This window comes from Pangasianodon hypophthalmus, chromosome 15, assembly GCF_027358585.1.
Source record: "Pangasianodon hypophthalmus isolate fPanHyp1 chromosome 15, fPanHyp1.pri, whole genome shotgun sequence".
In the NCBI taxonomy this organism is placed as follows: Eukaryota; Metazoa; Chordata; class Actinopteri; order Siluriformes; family Pangasiidae; genus Pangasianodon; species Pangasianodon hypophthalmus.
Genome location: NC_069724.1, coordinates 21,046,401 through 21,068,762, shown reverse-complemented (window position 1 = coordinate 21,068,762; position 22,362 = coordinate 21,046,401). Strand labels below are relative to the sequence as shown.

Here is a 22,362-nt window from a genome sequence, read left to right as displayed (position 1 = left end):
ATCTCTTGAACATGTCCCACTTCTGCAGCGCTCCAGCTCTGCCCTTTGGTTCAATTTGTGCTTCGTGCATCAGTTTAGCAGCTCACATGTACAGGAAAAAAGTTGCCCGCAACTCAAAATACTGAAATGTTTGGTTCATTTGGATTGATTCAGAGTTGAATCGCTTTCTCACTGCAAATGAACTGCACTAGAGTTCAACTGGAACTGTGACTATGCTCAGGTCACAGCTCTCATTTATTGAGCTTGAGCTCCATGTTCTCCATGCTTTCTGTGTTAACATATTTCTCACCAATGAATGAAAGAGGAAACAGACTATTTCTGATTTGCACTCTGGAAATGGACTAGTTCTGGTCTGGACTCAGGAAATGAACTAGTTCTGATGTGGAATTGGGAAACAGACTAGTTCTGATTTGGAATTGGGAAACAGACTAGTTCTGATTGGAATTGGAGAAACAGGCTAGTTCTGGTCTGGACTCAGGAAATGGACTAGTTCTGATTGGGTATTGGGAAACGGACTAGTTCTGATTTGGACTAGTTCGGATTTAAATGGACTAGTTCTGATTTAAATGGACTAGTGTTGATTTGGAATTGGGAAACAGACTAGCTCTGATTTGGACTTTGGAAGCAGACTAATAAGTATACACAAACACCCTCACTTAACATTGTTGTGGACCTCACCACCTTCACCAAATCCTTTGACCACTAATGCACTAACCCTCTCTTGGCCCATTCGAAATGCCAGTCCTGTGGCTGGGGCCACTGGGAGGTCATTAGTTTGTTTAATGTAGCCCGAACCCTTAAAAATGGTCCGTACCGACAATAACGATCTACAGGCTGCACCATCTGTGTGTCAGAACTCCAGTGGTGCAAAGCTTGTCAGTGACTCATCAGTCTGAAAGTGCCGCCTTGACGCACCTCATCACTCCACACTACATGCTACACACTACAACACCCCAGCAGCCCATAGGAAATCTGACAACCATCTATGTATTGTCAGCCTATTTAACATCTGCAAATACTTGGCACAGGGGGGAAGACTAGGTCCCCATTTTTTGTGCACTTCTCCTAATTAGCTGTCAGAGCAGAATCATCAGTTGATGCTCCCGCAGCTCTGCAGTGATAATGGGGGGACAACAAGAAAGACTCAGAGTGGGCCTCGGCAAGTTTGGTTCCTGTCCAAAAACATTCCAAGGTTGTCCCATGAGGGACCCAATCCATCAAAGTGATTTTTCCCCCTTCCCCCACTAACACCAGCCCTCTTCTCCTTTGCAACGTAATCATTTTCCTCTCACTGGGTGTGACATTGATTCATAAAGTACGCCTCGGCAGATGCCAGAGTTTGGGAGTGTCATCGAGTGCATGGCTATATGTATGTGTGTGTGTGTGGGTGTGTGTGTGTGTGGGTGTGTGTTGGGGAGGTGGGGGGCGCTTTCAGTCTCTCCACTCGCTAAGCCAATAGCATTTAGCTTTAATAGCTCAGCAGGGGGATGTGTCATGTTATAGGGTCACCAGGTTAAGGATTCGGGTTTGGCCTGCCATCGCCTTGACCTTCTCGGCTGATGAAGTGCCATCTTGCTGGTGTTGATGTGTCTTAAGGAGGTCACAAGGCCGGGCAGATGTACAAGTCTAATCACGCCTGAGTCTGGCTCAGGGTGGTGAGACTGCATAATCCACCTTTAGCTAGCTGTAGCCTGAGCTAAAGTATAGACATGATCAGGGGTGGAAAAAGTATACAGCGTATATACAGTACAGAGGTGAAAGTATAGATACTGTGTCAAAATTTTAGAGCGCTCATCCTCAAGTTCAACACTACAGTCCATACTGAGTTGTATGGATAGCTATAGCATTAACTACTTTGTCTTGGCATGAAAAGGTCACGACATATATGATGACGAACAGTCACGATTCTTGACATTAATTATTATATATGTGTATTATTATTGTATATGTATACAGTATATATTATTATATATGTGTATTATTATTATGTGACGATTCTATATTATTAACACTCAAGTAAAATTACAAACACTCCAAAATAACACTTAAGTATAGTAATGTATTGAAGTATTGAAATATTGAAATATTTTTCACCCCTCATCTAGGACACATCATTTAGCAGGCTGCTAAGCGGGTTTCTAGTAGAAGAACAAGGGCATCCTGGGTCACGCTCAGCGCTGCTGTATTAAGAGCAGTACTGTAGCTGTCACTGCCTCATCCTCATCAAGAGGACAGACATTTCCGTAAGACGTTCAGCGTGGGCGCTAATACTGTCGATCTCTGAACCCTAACATCACATCACACTAATGGACACTGACTCTGTTTAATCAACAATCTCTGGGACTCGGAAAATTGTGGTCACTTGCATATAAGGGAGGAAGAGAATACAGAATGCTGTCAAATCTTGCTTCTCGGTACAGAGCACAATAAAATCCAATGACAAGCAGATTTACATAAAACTATTCCTTTGCACTTTTTCAGCTCGCTTCACACAAGGGACAAACAGACCGGGGCCACATTTACTGCACTGTATAAGCGCTTTTGCAGTCAAAGAGTCAGCTTTGGGATTCTTATTGAATCGCGCTTCCTGGTTTGCCATTTATGGACTTGAGGCTGGACTTGAAGTTATTCATTTTACAGATATCACCACTTTAAAAACTGCTTTATGTATTCTTTTACGTATAATTCCATGTCAGTTCAAATACACCGGTCCTTAACCAGCCTTGACATGATAAAAGTTGCAGATGTTAGCGTCTTGGAGCAGTTATGCAGGCAATTTGTCTGCAACACAACTGGGAAGCAAAGAATGAATTAAAGTACAATAGCTCGTCTGTGCTGACAACATCACATCCCGGCTGTTTAACAAGTTTCCTTCCTTGCTGAATGGACATTCTCACAAGGCTAATTGGCATTAGGCTACATCATAGCTTGATAAAACACAATTACTGATATGCCACTTTCATAAATCCATATTTGCCGTGTTTTAATTAGGTTTTGCAAACTAAGCATACCTTCAGAGCCTAATTATGGCACACATCTACTAAAGCCTAATGATGTAGATGCTTTTTTTGTGCTGCACAGGCCATTGGGGGATGAAACTGCATCTGTGAGTTTGAGACACACGCAGCAATCAAAATGCAACTTTATCAGAAGCAGCAGAAAAACTGCAGCCAAGTTGCATTGGATGACAGGGGTGGTACATCACGTAGCAAGTTCAACATATCTATATTTGTTAAGGAGAGCTGGTTCAGCTATTACAATACCGACAAGTCAGGCTTTAGCACCGTGCCTTCCTGTCTCAGTGGTCAGAAAATTTGTCTGCAAAAGAAACCGCTTTGCAATGTTACAAATGCACCAAAGACTCTCCACTGAACAGGCGGTCCAGTGCTTGCTATGAGTTTTTTTTTGGACCAATTTAACGTGTGATAAATGTACCTCGACTCTTGACTGTTTGGGGGAAAAAAAAACAAAAGAAAACTTGCCGAGCTGTTAGAGTGAAATCGGGCTGCCGAGTAGTGAAAAAACACAAAAGGGAAAACTACAAGGTCTAATAAATGCATTTAGACAGGCCTAAACAGCTAAACTGTACATGTCTCCGAAACGTCTTCAACCAATCTGCTTATAACTGCTTTATTTCACCAAAAAAAAAAAAAAGCGAATAGTTTTGAGGTATTTGTTTAAACCCTGTTTTATCCTACTTATAGCTTAAACTCACCAATAGGTTCAGTGAATTCCTTTCAAAGTGACATGGAACAGTCATTTTTATATTTAGCTATTGATAAATAGCTGATAAATAGTATTGATAAATAGCAAATAATTCAGAGACCTTTCTTATGTCAAGCAACAATGGTAATTTGCTAACACAATGTGCTGTTATAGGAAAACAATCAACAACTTAAAGCGTGAAGCAGAGTCACTGTTACCCTCCGAAGTCGACTATATTCCTCTAACAGGATGTTCCAAAGTCTTTTATTCCTCTTCTTCCACAGCAATTTCCCAATGTTTACCATTTTTATTCCTTAGTGAATGACATGTATTTTTTATCCATTTATCGTTACATTTAATCTTGTGGAATGTTCACAAATCAAGTTCCTGTTAGCACTTACGTTATAGCATCTATGAACACTTGTTCCCACACTTTTTCTAAAAGTTAATAAAACAGAAAGCATCCATCACATTACAGAGAAACCTGAAAGACCATGTAAGAAATGTCCTGTGTCCTGAAGACTTTCCTGTGGTGGAAAACATACTGACTGTTACAAAGCGCTGACGCTGGACACTCCTTCATACACATTAAATAACATCTCTCCACAGAAAACTTCACTATATTAATAATTATGCATCACAGTAATTATGCGTAATAGATGCGTCTATCTATTACGCATCATAGATACATAGATAGATAGATAGATAGATAGATAGAGTATAATAAGGGTGAATAAAAGAGATCGGCAGAGAGACAGAGAGGAACTTGCTGGACTGGACTGAGTCCCTCTGGGTAAAGAAAAAAGTGTAGAGAGGGAGATATTAGGGAAAGGAGAGAGAGAACTCTGTCAGAGTGATTGTTCTGCCATGCGGAAAGGTGACACACAGACGTGTGAGCAGGCCCTCTAGAGATGGAGAGAGAGAGAGAGAGAGAGAGAAGAGAGCAGGAGAGCGAGAGTGTGAGACACAGTCGGAGACAGACGAAGGGGGAAGCACACACAGTTTGTTGACTTTTGAGGATGGGGATGCCAGCTCAGAAGTTTGTGCATGCAACTTATGGGAAATGACTCAACTGTTAGTTAAAAATAAATCTAAAGGGCACTCATATGAAGCCCAGAAGACTTACTGAAAGCTTACTTAAGACAAACAATGAGCCTTGTTTTAGTAAAGTTGTGTGTAAATGTTTTCGTAGGACAAAACGAATGAAAAATTGCTGCAAGGTTTACACACATTTCAGTAAATCTGACTGTCGTTGTACTCGTGCATATGTCCATAAATCCCAATCATAGATGATTTACATGTAGTGATGCCTGCAAAACTCCATAAAAAGCAAAGCTCACAGAGGGCTGAAAATGACAGAATGACTAATCAAGCGATCTAAATCTTCCAGTAATGCAGCTCAGCCACTGCAGAGCGTCAGCTACTATAGACACACATTAACTGTTCCTCCTGTTATAGGGTGCCAATCTGTCCTAATTGAATGGCTAGTCTTCATTTATGGATATTTTTTGATTGCTTTCACAAAAGATTCCTGCGTGCAATTGAAATAAATAAGCAATTTCCTGTTAGCAAGTGTGACAAGTAGCAAATGAAAATATTAGCAATTTATTTATCTATATTGCTATCTATAACATCTACCAATGCAACAAGACTATTCTAAACTTGAAATTAGTAAAAATGGCTAGAAATAGGCTTCATAATGTTATATTCGGAAATACTAGCTACATGTGACTATATTCAAGATATTTTCACTTGCTAAGATGTTATTTTTGTAGTGCATTTATACAAGTCTCTTTATGTACGAGTCTCCTTATATGTGTCAGAAATACAAAGTAAATTATACTTATTAACAGAAATACAAATAAAACACACAAAGTGGAAAGAAGAATCATCCGTAGAGCGAAACGAACAAGTGCAATGTAACACAACACACACGACAGACTACACGCAACAGAAGCTTAGCATAGAAACAGGGAAAAACACAGAGCTTAAATAGGGATGAAACACAACACCGGTGAGCGTGATCAGGAAGACATGAGACAGGGTCATGTGATATGCTGGGGCTGATGGGAAAATGAGTTCAGCACGGCCTAAACCAGAACTGACGTGACAATACGTATGTATAATTTACACAAACTCAGGAGAAGTCATAGTATATGAACTTTTTTATCTGAGCTAACAGGATTCTCATCTATACCGTATTTCTTGTGTAAATGCGCCTATGAGAAATTTCCGAATAAATCTGTTTGAATACATCTTAATAAATTAGGCTAACTGATCCAAAGAGCTGAAAAGTCAAACCTAACAGAAATTATATGGCTTTCATTGATTGTGTATGTTCATTTTGTACCTTAGATTCACTATAAACCTAATAAATCATGTGTTATTTGGGATTCAAGCACGTTTTTAAATGAGTATTATGAGGATAAAATTGTAGATACATTTCCTTGCGTTTGTTTTTATCTAATATCTAATATACTTCTTTTGTTTGACCTCAATGTCAAACGACTTTTCAATATAGCAGATTTTCAAAGATGCAGTACTTTAAAGCTAATATACAATAATCTGGTGTACCCAATTAAACCAATTAATGCAAAATAAGTGAGATTTTGCATTGTGTTCAATTTCATAGAAATGAAGTCGTAAGAAAGCGTATGACCTCTAACCCTTAAATCTTTTCACTCAGAGTGGTACCAGTGTGCTGACACTGGAGACTCCTTCCATAAATGTTAAATAAATATCTCTGTTACATTTCTTCGTTAAATATATAAAAAAACACGTTTTTAAATCTGTTTATTATTAGGTTTAGATTGTGTTGAGCGTCCTCCACATTATACACTAAGCTCTACATTATGTATTATGTGCTAAACTGTATGTGTGAGGAGTTTTGAAAATGTGAACTTGGTCACGACTGAAGTTTGTTAGCAGTTGTTAGCAAAAAAAAACCTGTAATTGAGTTGCTGTGAATTTGCCACATGAGAATAAAAACGTAGAAATAAAGAATAAAATGCTGACAGGTTTGATTCAAGTCATGCATCAGGGCAAAGCAAGGCCAGTTGAGTTGCTTGAACACACAGTTTTGATCGTGTTTACAGCTTACATTTGCACAGACACAGACACACACACACACACACACACAACCAGAGGAGGTAGAGCATGTTAACACAGCAGGCCCGAGAGTACAGAATGTGAATGCTATAATTCTGTATAATTCTCTCTGTATGGCCGACAGGCCAGCCGAGTCCGACGTGATTATTCCAGAAAATATTAATAATTAAAAATCTCACTGCAAGAAAAAAAAGAGAGAGTGGAAAAAAAACACTGTATAAGTATGAGGGCCAAGAAAGAAAGAGAGAGAATGAGAGATGAAGTGAACAAGAGGAAGAGAGAGAGAGAGAGCAGGAGTACGAAAGCATGATTTAACAAATGCTGCTTCCTCTGCTTTCCTGTGCTCTGCTGTCTCGTCCCTCGGTAGCAGCATCCCACACACACACACACACACACACACACACACAGACACACACACTGGCTGCATTTAGAGCAGGCAAAATCCACCGTTTCCTCCACTCTCCTCCTTAGAGAACAGAGACGTGGATGATGTAGGAAGGAGACTGAGAGGGAGAGAGAAAGAGAAAGAGAGAGAGAGAGAGAGAAAGACAGAGAGGATGACACAGCAATTGTGTGACAGAGGGAGAAAGAAGGAAGAGACGGCAAAAGAAATTAACCGTGCTTTGAGGCAATGAAAAAGGAAAGGGCTAGACAGAGAGGCCAACAATGCACTGAGAAAGAACTGCGTGTGTGTGTGTGTGTGTGTGTGTGTGTGTGTCTGTGTGTGTGTGTCTGTGCAAGATGAAAGAGGGAGCAAGTGAAAGCCAGACATACAAAACAAGGAATATTCATGAAGTCTAGTAGGGGTGGAATACATTTTCATGATATATGATATGTATCACAATATTTAGCTTTGCTAAGGAAATGCACGCTCTAGGGTAAAACATCATATGAAAAAAAAAAAAAATGGTTTTAATTATATTTTCATTTAATACCTACACTTTATCTAGACAGAAATGTGCTCACCAGCCACTTTAATAGGAACACCTGTATTCCTGTTCATTCATGCTATTATCCAAGAACAGGAATCTGAGGCTACAGTGGCCACCGAATCCGGATAATTCAGGAATGGAAAAACATCGCCTGGTCTTTTTCTAATCTTCAGCTGTCCAGGTTCAGTGCCCACTAAGCCTCCTGACTTCATCTGACACAAGTGTGTTCTTCTGCTGTTGTAACATATCTGCCTCAAGCTTTGTGTTCATGCTGTGTGTTCAGAGATGCTTTTCGGCTCACCACGGTTGTAAAGAGTGGTTATTTGTGTTACCGTAGCCTTCATGTCAGCTCTCTCGTCAACAAGGCGTGTTTCCGCCCGCAGAACTGCCACTCGCTGGATGTTTTTTGTTTTTCGTACAATGCTGTAAAAACCCTAGAGACTTGTGCGTGAAATTCCCATTCAGAATTCCCAATTCTGAAATACTCAAACCAGCCCATCTAGCACCAAGTCACTGAGATCACAGTCTTCCCCATTGTGATGTTTACATTACAATGTGAACATTAACTGAAGCTCTTGGCCTGTATCCTCATGATTTAATGCACTACTCTGTTTTTCACATGATTGACAGGTGGTGAGTACTATAAGAGTATAGAGGTCCTCATGAAACCCTTGCATCTTTCATAAAGGTGGGTTCTAACTGCACAACATTGGTACAAAATCATCATATTGCTCACCCCTATCCAAGCAGAAGTAATATCTTTATATAACCTTTGAGAGTGCAGTAATGAGCAATCGTTTGTGACATTGTACAGTATGTGCCAGAATAGAAATCTATGCACACGGACACAGTTTAGTGCCAAAGAACCCCATACTCTATTAAAACTGAGATTAAACCCTCGCTATGATTGTGTATGAGTTAACATTTTTTTTAATTTGTGCATCAGCTAGGGCTGAGGAACACAATGGGATATCAATATTACAGTATACGTGATAAATTACATCACATCACAGCACTGTTAGGTTCTCGATTGGTCAGAAGGTGTTGATTAATTTTCTAGAACAGCAGCTCAAAGCTATAATTCAAATCACAGGTTAATATTAATGCGCTCGTTCTAATACATCAGTGTTTATAAAGATCTAAGTCTAAATACTAAATGGATTTAGAAATGTGATGTTATTTAACAAAGTAAAATGTATAATCATTGATTTGGTAAAGATTGATGGAAAGAGACATTTATTTAAAATATTATAGAAGGAGTCTCCAGTGTCAGTGCTTTGTAACAGTCAGTTTTCCACCATGGGAAAGTCTTCAGGACTTCACACTTTTCAGTTTCTTGGTAACATGACAAGCTGTGATTTTTTGTCTCATTAACTTCAAGACAGAGAAAAAAAAACCAAGAAGCTGGTGAGGGAAAGACTGTTTATAGCGCCTAGAACAAGTAATAACAGGAACTTGTTTCACAGACATCCTATAACATTAAATGTAACTATGAACAGATAAAAAGGCTTTTTTTAATTCTTAAAAAAATGTAATCATTGGCTAATTGCTGTGGCATATGAGGAATAAATCACTTTGTGATGTGTTGTTATAGAAACGTAATGAACTCTGAGACCTTTTGTGGATTTTATAAGTTAGTGAGTAAATGAATTTTTCCAGTAGAGGAAAATGTGTTAAAATTATTGCACGCTCACAACAGAGAGAGACAGAGATTAAGTTAAAAAAAAAGTATTCATTTAAAAGAGATCCTGAACAGAAAATAAAATATATAAGACTGAATCATGAGAAAGCTTATATATGAGGAAGATATTCATTGGTCTGATAAGCCAGAAATAAGTGTGCACGAGCAAAAGATGAGCAAGAACATGCGCGCACACACACACACACACACACACAGAGAGTGAGAGAGAGATATTCTGAATCCAGCATCACGGACAGCACCTATCGATCGCTTCCCAGCACACATCACCACAACTTTCACAAATTGCTATTGAGAAGTGACCTGTAATGCAATTACTGCCCAATCCAGGGCAGAAGTGGCCATCAATAATTAAAAGGCGGCCGAGTCGCGGCTCGCTGTCCCGCTTTTATTTCCCGTGTTGTTATCCACACGTGCGCCTCCTCGGCTACCAAGCTGTTGCGCCGCTGGGCCTGGAATAAGATTTGTGAAAATATGTCTTTCAATAAAACCAATCACGGCGGACGGATGCCCGCTGCTGCTGAGTTTATTATTCCAGTAGAATATGTCTCTCACAGAAGGCCAGACCACAGCGGCGCAATATTAACCGTCAACAAATCACAGAGCCCAACTGCCGTCTGCGCACCGCCACCGTTATTAGCAGTTATATCATCTGCCTGTTGTCTCAGTCGCTCCGGAGAGCACACGGTGCTTAAACCGAGTCGGCATCGCAATAGCGTTGTGTAAAGTTTGCTTATCCCTCGACCACCGTGCTGTCATGAGCTTTTTTCACTGTGGAGGCAGAATATTCCTCTGAGAATGACTGACATTTCAAACAGCAGGCTGACAGCAGTTCTTTTTCTGTGATTAACAATGTATTAGGCTTTATATATACATATACATTCCCCTTCCACTTTATTAGGAACACCTGTACACCTGGACGTTCATGCGGTTATCTAATCGGCCAATCGTGTGGCAGCAGCGCGATGCAAAAAAAATCATGCAGATAGAGGTCAAGAGCTTCAGTTAAAGTTCACATCAAACATCAGAATGGGAAAAAAGTATGATCTCTGTAACTTTGATCGTGGCATGGATGCTGATCTCCTGAGATTTTCACACACAACAGTCTCTAGAGTTTACACAGAATGGTGCGAAAAACAAAAAACACTGAGTGACTGAAAGCTCTGTGGGTGGAAATGCCATGTTGATGAGAGAAGGTCAGAGAAAAACAGCCAGATTGGTTCGAGCTGCCAGGAAGGATATAGTAACTACAGTAATATAGTAACTCTTTACATCCGTGGTGAGCAGGAAAGCATCTCAGCATGCACAAAACATCAAACCTCGAGGTGGATGAGCTACAACAGCAGAAGACCACATTGGCTTCCACTCCTGTCAGGCAAGAACAAGAATCTGAGGCTATCGTGGGCACAGACTCACCCAAACTGGACAGTAATCTAGTGCTCTAATAATCTAAAACTATTTAAAATAGAGCATTAGTAGAGCATTTTTTTCCACAACACAATCAGCACATTTTTTCTGTGATTTTTTTTTTATATATAAAAATGTTTTAAATGTGTATGTGTATTTATTTAGAAAGAGGTGAAGGAGCATATTAATATCTTAAGTACCTACCCTATTTTTATACGTAAATAATTCTCTTTAAAACATTATCATCTATCAGACGATCATGTCCTGACTTTCACCTGCTTGGTGACCACGTTACCTGCAAGTGCGAGTGTGAAAAATAACATTAATTAAATAATATCGTAATATTTCTGCCATAGATTATTTTCAGTCTAAATATCCTGCTTCGCTTCAAAAGGTTTTGGGTTTATATTGGCTTGAATTTTAGATTTGTAATAAATAGTACCGCTAATAAATAGCAAATATAGTAAACAAAATATATATATATATTTTACTCTGCAGCAGAACAAATCCCCCAAAAAACTCTGAATCCAGTAGAGAAAATAAAACAGCCTGCTCCTCTTGTATATAAATGAAGGAACGAAGACAACAGAGAAAGTGTGTGTCAGAGACAGAAAGTGAAAAGAAAGTTTCACTATCTGTAAGTTTGAGGTGCAGTTCATCCGCCGGTCCTTTCTCTTCTTCCTCTTTTGCTCGGAGAACAAGATCATATTGACCACGGCAGTGACTTATTGAAAGAGCTGCCATGAAAATGGGTTGCACAGTCAATCAATGGCATGGATTTCTGGGTCGGAGTATTATCTCACACAATCGGCCAACAGTGAGCGAGCGAGCGAGAGAGAGAGCGAGCGAGAGAGAGAGAGAGAGAGAGTCAGAGGGAATAGAAATGTGACGGGGTCTTGTGTTCTGTCCCCTTTTTTCCTCCCTCCATCATTTTCACTTTCTCTGCAGCATGCGTGTGGCATGTGACATCTAGTAATGTATTTCTATATGAGGTCAGAAATCACGCATCGATCCACGGCCTTTATCCCACCCACTGCCTCTGAGTCACTCGGCACCAGATTTCTGTTTGAAAAATATTGTTATGAGAGCGAGGGAGCGTGTGTGTTTTGGCTTCTCTGCATACACACGTGTGTGTTGTTGTTCTAGGTATTTACATGACTCTAACGGCAAACAGCAGGCACGTGACTCAGCCGTGACTGTTTTCAGATGAATATTCATGCGCATGTGCATGCATTGGTAAACACAGACAGAGACGGAAATCTGTGGGACAAGATCCTGTGCCAAAATCAATAGAGTCTGCAGAGCCGAGCTCGATCCGGACGCACCTCGCATTACACCTGTCCAGTGCTGGCTCGTCCACAGCGGCAGGTTGGGCAGGGCTCCATCGAATTTATCAGCTGTTCAACAAATATTCATCTTCATAAACTCCTCATTTGCAACTCCATACATTTTAAATTATGCTGAAGTACTGATTAGCTCTTTTCTTTCTTTCTTTTTTTAAAGTGTTGCTATTTGACAGATATAAGCTGACGTTCCATTGATTTGCTCGCTTTTCAACATGGTGCACATCATAGGGTGGCGTGATCACAACCCCATTTAGCGCCATAGAGTTATTATTGCACCTAGTGGTCAAAAACGGAAACTACAACAAGCGCTAATAGAGGCCCATTAAGGCAGGAATCACGCTGCCCCATACTCGCGCTACGCACATCTCGTTTTTTTTTTTTTTTGCAAAGATTAGGACAGGAACAGGACGAGTATGGAGATTATTACTGTGATTTGGATTTTCATGCTTACTGATTCTGATTTTCATTCTGATTTAGATTTTCACTGTGATTCAGATTTTGATTCTCACTGTGATTCTGATTCACAGGCTGAGTTTGATTCTCATTTTGATTCAGATTTTGATTCTCACTGTGATTCTGATTCACAGGCTGAGTTTGATTCTCATTTTGATTCAAATTGTGATTTGAATTCTCACTGTGATTCTGCTTCTCATTAAGATTCTGACTCTGACTCTAAGATTCTGAATTGAACTGAACTGATACTCATCCTGAACTGGATTTGCCTTTTGTTTCTGATTCTGATTCTCAAACTGATTTGGATTCTCATTGTGATTCTGATTCTCAGACTGATTCTGCTTCTCATTACAATTCTGTCTGTCTGATTTGAATTCTCATTGTGATTCTGATTTTCATTGTCATTCAGATTCTGAGTCTGATTCAGATTCTTATTCTCACTGCGATTCTGATTCTCATTGTGATTCTGATTCTCACTTTGGCTCTGATTCTTCTTGTGATTCTCTTTCTGATTCAAATTCTGATTCGATTTCTGATCGTCATATTCTGATTCTCATTGTGATCCAGATTCTGATTTTGATTCTGATTCTCATTGTGATTGTGATTTTGATTGTGATTTTGGTTCTAATGCGCTTTCTTACTCAGATTCTCATTGTGATTCAGATTCTAATTCGTGATGGTTTACAGTCTCGTGTTATTTACACAGTCTCTCTGTCCCTCTAGCTCACCCTGATGCTGCTCTAGTTGTCTTGTGCAGTTCATAGCTCTTGGAGTGGACTAAATCAAATGAGGCCAATTGAAATGATTTTTTTTTTTTTATCCAACTGAAAGAGGTGGTTAATCCATTTAATGATCCGGTAAATAGAAGGATAATCGACATGTAAACTTTGGGATCTAATTACTCGCAGATTACAGTCTGAATCTGTGCGTGCAATTCTGGCTACAGTGATGACTCTGATTATTGAAAACATGATTTATTTGTCGCAGTGTTTCGGCCCATTTAAGAACAAAATGGGTTTTTTTGTGCTTATCAGTTTATAATGTTATCATGCCGATTTTCTTTCAAACGGATAAACCGCACGGAGTGCTGCTTGCTCACATTAAGTACCAAAATACCTTTTCCTTGTCTTTAAATTCAATTGATGTGCTTTCTAGGTAAAAGATAGCGACAAAGATATGTACAGTTAGGTACCCTGGAAGACAAAAATCGTGATCATGTGCTTTAATTGTTGCCCTAAATGACAGATGCCAAAAAAAAAACAAAAAAAAACGGTTCTATACGGATGCAAAGTTTATACTACAAATTTATTTAAATGTACAAGAATCATATGGAACACACACATTCCTGTTCTCACTTTTTATCAGTCTGATAATGAAATTCGGAGTATGGGTGGGTGATATGACAAAAATATCATATCACGATATTTGTAGACATTTCTGCAGTACATATTATGTACCTGTGATTTTAACCAAATGATTATCCTTTTATTTAATATGTATAAAAATATATAATTGAACAAACCAAGAAGGAAAAATCAATTCTGTAATTAAACAAATACATGTAATAATTTTCAAATAAATAAATTTAATAATTTTAAAGATGGAGTAATAATTTCCTATCAGCCACTTTTAATCAGAATAAATAAGTGGTTTAAAAAATACAAAAATGGTATAAACTGATATTGTGATATTTGCGATATATCAGAAAATTGTATTGTGCCATAATTTATCACGATATTGATAGTATAACATCATATGGCCCATCCCTAATTTGGAGTATGTTTCCTAATAGTGACAAACTGTACATACACAAATGAAGTGCATGTATACGCAGGTAAAACAATAGTTACTAGCTACTCACAAGCGTCTGGTTGTTATGGTAACACTGATGCCTATTGTTGTTTGAAATTATTCCTACTGACGAAACCCTTAGCTGGAAGTCTTTATTGCGTTCTACAGGAACTGCAGAATATCCGTACACTGATATTCTTTTGCACTCGACACACTATTTGCACTTTAAGTCTTTTATGTTCCACTCTGTCGGACGACAATAAAACTGAAAGAATGGAAGAGGATGGGAAGCATTACGTAAAAGGCAGGCTGGAGCAAGCAGCACTACTGGCTGTGTCTGAGTCAGTGTATCATTAGCTTGGGGCTAACATTAGCATTCGGCCTGGACTCCTCTTTCTGTCTCTCTCCTTCTCGCCTGCTCTCTCAGCTTCAGGCTGACAGCAGCTCGGGATGCTGCACATCATCAGACCTTTCGAACGTAAAAAACAACTTTCCTAAAATCTATCAAGACGTCAAGTGAACTGGAAAAAACAAGCGAGGGAGAGGGAGAGAGAGTGTAAAAGAGAAAGGAAAGAGGAGAGCGAGAGAGTAACTACAAAAGAGAGAAAGCTAGGAAGTGTGAGTATAAAAGAAGGGCGTACGAACGAAAGGGAAGAGAGAGGCTAAAGGAGGGAGAGAAGGAAAAGAGAAAAAGTGAAAGGATAAGAGTTTTGAAGAGTGAGATAGAGAGAATTTAAAAAGGAAGAAAAGGAAAGAGAAAGTATAAAAAAATATAAAAGATGAAGATAGATAGATAGATAGATAGATAGATAGATAGATAGATAGATAGATAGATAGATAGATAGATAGAGAGGTAGGAGAGAGAGAGGGACAAAGAGAAGTGTCAGTGGGACAGAGATAAAAAGAACATATAAAAGAGAGTGATAGAGGGGAAGCAAAGGAAAAGGAAAGAGAGATAGAAAAAGAGGGCATAAAAGAAAGATGATAAGAGTATAAAAGAGAGAGGTCTCAGGGGAGGAAGATGTGGGCAGAGAGAAAGACAGAGAGAGAGAGTGAGAGAGAGTATAAAAGGAGAGAAAGAAGAAGGGAGAGAAAGTAATTGAGAGGAAGGTGAAAGGAAAGAGAGAAAGAGAAAAAGAAGGTATAAAAAAGAGGTATAAAGGTCTCAGGGGTAAGAAGAGACAGAGAGAGAAAGAGTAAAAGTAAATGACAGGTAATAGATAAAGAGAGGAAGAGAGAGAAGGAGGAAGAGTATAAAATAGGGATACCCATGAGAGAGTGAGATAGAGGAAAGGTATAGATAGAGAGATAGAGAGAGGGTACAGAAGAAGGAGAGAGAAATGGACAAAGAGAAGTCTCAGAGGGATAGAGAGCAGGGTTGTAAAAGTGAGAGGGAGAGATAGTAATACAGAGGACAGAGGACAGGAAGGAGAGAGAGAGAAAGAGGGTATAAACGAGAGATGATGGGAGAGTATAAAAGAGGGAGAAAGGTCTCTGGGGAGGAAGAGACAGGGAGAGAGCGAGAGACAGCGAGAGAGAGAGAGAGTAAAAAGGAAGAGTGACAGAAATGCGAGAGCTGGAAGTCTCAGAAGGATAGAGATTCAGATTGATATTTGTTTATTTATTTACAGTAATGTTTAGCTTGATCTTAGATTTCTTTCTGAAGTTAGGCCACATCCCAAATGGTTTCCTGTTTACTCTGCTCAGTTCCTAAACAGTGTGTTACATAATGGAGCTGCACATCCTACCCTCCATACATAATATCAGCACACTGGTGTTACTGTTTGTGCTATCATTAAATAAACAAACTCCCTGTGTCTTGTGTTCAGTAGTTCAAGCTGTATGAGAGACACACATCAGTGAGAGAGACACACAGGGAGAGACACACAGCAGTGAGAGAGACACACATCAGTGAGAGAGACACACAGGGAGAGACACACAGCAGTGAGAGAGACATACAGGGAGAGACACACAGCAGTGAGAGAGACACACAGGGAGAGACACACAGCAGTGAGAGAGACACACATCAGTGAGAGAGACACGCAGCAGTGAGAGAGACACACAGGGAGAGACACACAGCAGTGAGAGAGACACACAGGGAGAGACACACGGCAGTGACAGAGACACAGAGGGAGAGACACACATCAGTGACAGAGACACACAGGGAGAGACACACAGCAGTGAGAGAGACACACAGGGAGAGACACACAGCAGTGAGAGAGACACACATCAGTGAGAGAGATACACAGGGAGAGACACACAGCAGTGAGAGAGACACAGAAGGAGAGACACGCAGCAGTGAGAGAGACACACACAGGGAGAGACTCACAACAGTGAGAGAGATACATAGCCATGAGAGAGACATACAGGGAGAGACACACAGCAATGAGAGAGACATGCAGCAGTGAGAGAGACACACAGGGAGAGACCCACAGCAGTGACGGAGACACAAAGGGAGAGACACACAGCAGTGAGAGAGACCCACAGCAGTGAGAGAGACATACAGGGACAGACCCACAGCAGTGAGAGAGACCCACAGTAGTGAGAGAGACACACAGCAGTGAGAGAGACCCACAGCAGTGAGAGAGACATACAGGGACAGACCCACAGCAGTGAGAGAGACACACAGCAGTGAGAGAGACACACAGCAGTGAGAGAGACATACAGGGACAGACCCACAGCAGTGAGAGAGACCCACAGCAGTGAGAGAGACACACAGCAGTGAGAGAGACACACAGCAGTGAGGGAGACCCACAGCAGTGAGAGAGACACACAGGGAGAAACACACAGCAGTGAGTGACATACATGGATCATGGAGACATGGATCAGTGAGAGAGAGAGACACACAGCAGTGAGAGAGGCATGCAGCATTGAGAGAGTCATGGCAGAGGGAGACATAATTTTTTTATCCATTTATTGTTCCATTTTATGTTGTGGAATAGCTGGTACTATGGACTTAGAACTTAAACCTGGCAGCTGGAACTACTGCTCGAGTCATGCTGTTAAAAAAATTAATCAACGCTTAATCAATCACTCTCTCGTCAAGGTTTGTTTAACAGTAATACCAGTCCCACAAAGTTGTTTTTTTTGACTTATAGCTCACAAAAATGAGCCGCTGCCTCCTGTATCACACCTCTGATTGCTAATTAGTGTTCCTATTAAACGATAGCCAATGGCTCTGTGTCCTCATAATGAGACGTGGCTTTGGATCATCATGACTTACACATCAGCAGAACAGCCATTAACACCAAACCACAGAATGGTCATGTTACACTCATTCACTTGGACAAAAAACAGGGGGAAATATAAAACCTACAGTGTATGTACTTAAGTACACTCTTGAGATATATGACCGTCAATTTTTCATTGATTTGCTCACTTTTCTAGATTTTACGCAATCGTGGGGCAGGGTACATACTGCTCCACGTAGGCCCAATCCCAATTCTATTTTATACCCCTTCTCCTACCCCTACGCCTACCCCTTCCCCTTGTCCCTTGTCCCTTGAAACAGAGTGCCAAAGGGTAGGGGTGAAAATATTCCCCTAAGAATTGGGACACCACTACTATACCGTTACACGTCATCATACGTCATCTGGGTCCTAATTCTCTCTCTCGAATTGGCAATATTTGAGAAAAAAGTTTAGCGTTGTCTTCGGTGGTTACAGCCCTGATCAGACATGAAAATATGTTGTGGCACTATCGTGCAGTCTGTAATGATATGACGTTAGCAAACTTTAGCGATTTTTTGCAAACATTTCTTTGAATAACATCACCGTAAATATGAACACACGATTGAATGTAACATAAAACAAATGATTTATGTTCATTAAAATCTTTATTAACGTCAATAATGCTTACGTTTGTGGGTCTTTTTGTTCGTTCGGGCAGGAATCACACCGCCACATACTCGACACAGGAACAGCAAATAGGATAGTTAATAACATGGTTGCCACAATCATGGTTTTTATGCCAAATTGGCTAGCTTTAAAAAAAAAGTCCATAGCCATCCATGATCATCTTGTTTTATTTATCTACGAAGATTTTGTTTCGAAGCAAATAACTAAGATTAAATTCAACAAATTTCCACAAACAAAGGCAAAGTGTAAGTGCAGACAGTGTGTCTATAATGTTCAGAACCATTTCTAATATAAGATATATTGCAACGATTGGGAGACGGAAAGGGGGATTATGGAGTGGATAATGTCAGAAATGTGCGCGCACCATGGTGACCTTGTTTCCCATGCAAAGGCTGAGAAAAAGAGGGAAAAGTGTCTCCCTTTTCCAGTTTTTCAGGGGATAGTTTTAGGTTTTTCGTGTGGTTTTTGAGTTGTAGCAGAGCTGGAAATTTTGCTGAAACCTGGCAACCCTGGTTAATGATATCAGCTCTAATATGTGCAATGAGAACCCTGCTGTATAGAACACAGCTGAACAAAGAGATTTGCGAGGTGCAAAAAATGGAGCTACTGTAGCTGTTAATCCAGAATAGAACACAGAAAGTGTCTACGGTGTGTGTGTGTGTGTGTGTGTGTGTGTGAGACAGGGAAAGGAAGTAGCACCCAAAGCGGAGTCACTTCCCTTCTTCTGTCTCGTTCTCTGTCTCTGCTCTGCATCTACGTCATAATCACTCGCATCAGAGATGTACAGCTCGATACGGCGACTGTCGACCTCCCTGGAGGCTTCATTAAAACAGAGCACACCAAACTGAACCGAACCGAGCAAGAGCTGACAGAGACACATCAAAACACAGACACTCACGCGCACACACTCACGCACACACACTGACACACATGCAGCAGCAACAATATGTGAAGAAGAGGCTTCTGTTGCTTCTTTTTATGCCATAAAATGTGTGCGGATGTTAACGTGCTTTCACACAGGCTATAAATAAGACTGAGTGCTTTCTGAAGCTATGGAAAGTAGACGTCTGCTCGTAATGTGTGTGTGTGTGTGTGTGTGTGTGTGTGTGAGAGTGAGAGAGAGAGAGAGAAAACGCAATAAGCATTTTTGTCAGTACTAGCATATTTGTGTAGTGTGTGGGATTTGTGTTTATATTCAAGTACCTGTTTGCTGCAGAAGGAAAAGTCCAGGGGGTGGAGTTGGACCTGAACCAAAAGTCCAGGGGGTGGAGTTGGACCTGAACCAAAAGTTCAGGGGGTAGGGACAACTCAGTGTGTTTCAGGCTGGAGTGTTTAGGATTTAGGATGTGCGTTGTTCCGTGTTGTTCAGTATCTCATGGACTAGGGATTAGGGTTATAGGCGGAGTTGGATCAGGTCCAGCTCCACCCCCTCGACTTTTGCAGCAAGGACTGTCTCTATGCATTGGCTCGAGAAATAGGATGACCTACCCCTGGCAATGTCTTCTGCTCATGCAGGGCCGTCTGGGCTTTCAGCGCTGACTCTCTGGCACAGTATGTGAGAAAGGCACAGCCTAAGAGAGAGAGAGAGAGACAGAAAGAGAGAGAAAGAGACATTCATTACATTACAGAAATAAGCACTCAGAATGAAGGAACAGAAAAAAAAATCAAAACTTGTTTTAGTGCATACCATCAAAACATCAGCAAAAATAAGCATACGAGGTTCTCTCGTAAATCTGACGGATGAGACAAGGGTGCAAACATGCAGTCAACAAGCCGTCAGATATCTGCCGCCTGAATCACAGTCTTGTTTTGACACGTGTGTGTGTGTTTTGGGAAAGAACGTGAGGATGTGTGTGCTGCATGGGTTAGAGAAGCAGAAACGGGACGACGGCAGAACCGAAAGACAGGGTGAGTGACAGAGAACTGCTGTCATCTATTCCTGTGGCAACTCAGGAATGTCCATATGCTCAGTTCCTCCTAATCCTCACTTCGCACCTGCATCGCGTGTGTATATGTGTGTGTGTGTGTCTGTGTGTTTCGCTTAAGAAAAGCTTGCACTTTGCTACATCCCAAAAATGCAAATTTTCCTCACATATGCTTGGTATCTCTCCAACAAACAAGTTTGTCCTTGCTGTAATACAAAAAAAAAAAAAAAAGAGGTCCCCCTTAAGGGAACGGAGAGAGTGCGGGGGGAGAAAAAGTACAACAATTAGCATGCCATTTGTAAATGAAGTGGGTAAATATGACTATGCGAAATCTGTTTTAATTGTTAATATTTATAAATGCTAATGCTTATGCTAATTCGGTTTTAATACTAAACCTACAGTAGATTAATTCTGGGAAGCGAAAAAAAAATAAATCTTGCTGGGACGGTTTACCTTCACATTCTGTTTATTACCTAGTAATGGATGTCCCATAGACCCATACCATCTGTTCACATCTTAAATAAGTACAATAATATGATTATATTAAAGTACGCAATATATCTAACCTTCATCTTAGGCGTTAGGGGGAAAAAAAAAACATTTGGTGTAGGTGTTTGATTCTCACAGTGTGTCTGGGGTTCAAATCCTGTACAAGCCTTTGCTTATTAAAACACAATCTGTTTCCATTTCTATAGTAACAGATAAAAATGTAATCATTGATATGGTGAAGTTTTCTGCCAGGAGATGTTTATTTACCTTTTGTACAACATGAAAAGGTCTTCATGGCAGTGGATTTTACATTTTGATTTTCGTTTTTTAACATGAAAAACTTTCTTTAATAAATAAAAATTGTTAGCTTTGGCAAATAGCTGTGGTATAAGAGGAATAAAACACTTCGAGATGTGCTGTTATGGGAAAAGAATTCATTTTTGGGTGGTCACAGTAACTCATCACACCACCTTGTTGTTGACTAACTTAAACTTCTCTAGAATTTTTTCTCTAGAAAAAATGAATTTTTCAAGATATTTTAAAATCAAGCTCTAAATCTGTATAATACAGAATTTTTCAGAAATATTTTCACATCATTTGTGTTAATCATCAATGTAGCTCAAAGTAAAAACCCCGAAACACTGAACACTCACATTTTTCTGGATGCATGCATTGAAAAGAACAGCAAACAAATTCATCATGTCAGTTTGGACCTTTGATATATGAAATTATTTGTTACGATTCCTAGAATAACAGGCTGTAATATCTAGCATGGATGATAAATAACACTTCTGGCTGTTCTGGTGAACGTATATGAGCGAGCTTCTTTTTCATTACGGCGCAGGTTTATGAGGTCATTATTTGTACTGTCGTAGAAAAGCGAATAAATTTTGAAGCTATGAAGTGAGAGTGGAGCTTGTGGATTAAATGACTGAAATGAATGAGCGTCCAATTTCTCTGGAAGCGGATCAGGACTGGAGGATAAAACGGTTAAGATGCATCTTTATTTTTTAATCGAAGATGACCAGAAATGAATGGATGTTAGTGGAAAGCTTCTCGCAACTCTTGCCTGTGTGTATGTGCGTATGTGTGTGTGTGTGTGTGTGTGTGTAAAGAATGTGACAGGCAATGAAATCATTTTTATCTCATATTCTCATATTCTCTTATTTCACCTTGGTCAAAATTACCTCAGTATTATCTCTAATATGTTCTTTTAATTGGTTTTTCATGTCCACATGAAAAATTCAGCCGAGCATATAAAGCTGAAAATATCTTTTTAAACTAACTGTAATAACAATTTAAAAGAGACTGTTTAAGGTAAGGATAAGAGATGAGGAAGAAGAAATGCAAGCCACTCAGCAGCACTACAGGGACACCATGGACACACACACATACACAAACACGTGCGCACATACACACACACACACGCTCACGCAAACTCCCCGAGGCTTGAGCATGAGTCAGCATTAATGTTCCCCGCTGTCCGTTGCGTGTGTTTAACCCTGGCTGCGCCGTCGTCACTGTGTGTGTGTGTTTGCCTCCTGCAGCCCTGCCTGGCTTTTTTAATTAACTCTGACTCATTAGCAACGGGGAGCGCTCAGTGAGACAGCCTGGCTCACTCCCCTCTGAGGGTCTGTCATTCTGCCATGT

The 22,362-nt window shown here is 40.2% G+C and overlaps 1 protein-coding gene across 4 annotated transcripts in view; it reads right to left on the bottom strand.

The window, feature by feature from the left end:
- The window catches only part of celf4 (CUGBP, Elav-like family member 4), a 94,969-nt gene that overhangs the window by 49,772 nt on the left and 22,835 nt on the right, over nucleotides 1–22,362 (bottom strand). For all 4 annotated transcript variants that reach the window (XM_026929028.3, XM_026929027.3, XM_026929029.3 and 1 more), the window contains exon 2: nucleotides 19,787–19,869. In XM_026929028.3, coding sequence (XP_026784829.3) covers nucleotides 19,787–19,869 — 83 coding nt within the window. The remainder of the gene's footprint in view (nucleotides 1–19,786; nucleotides 19,870–22,362) is intronic.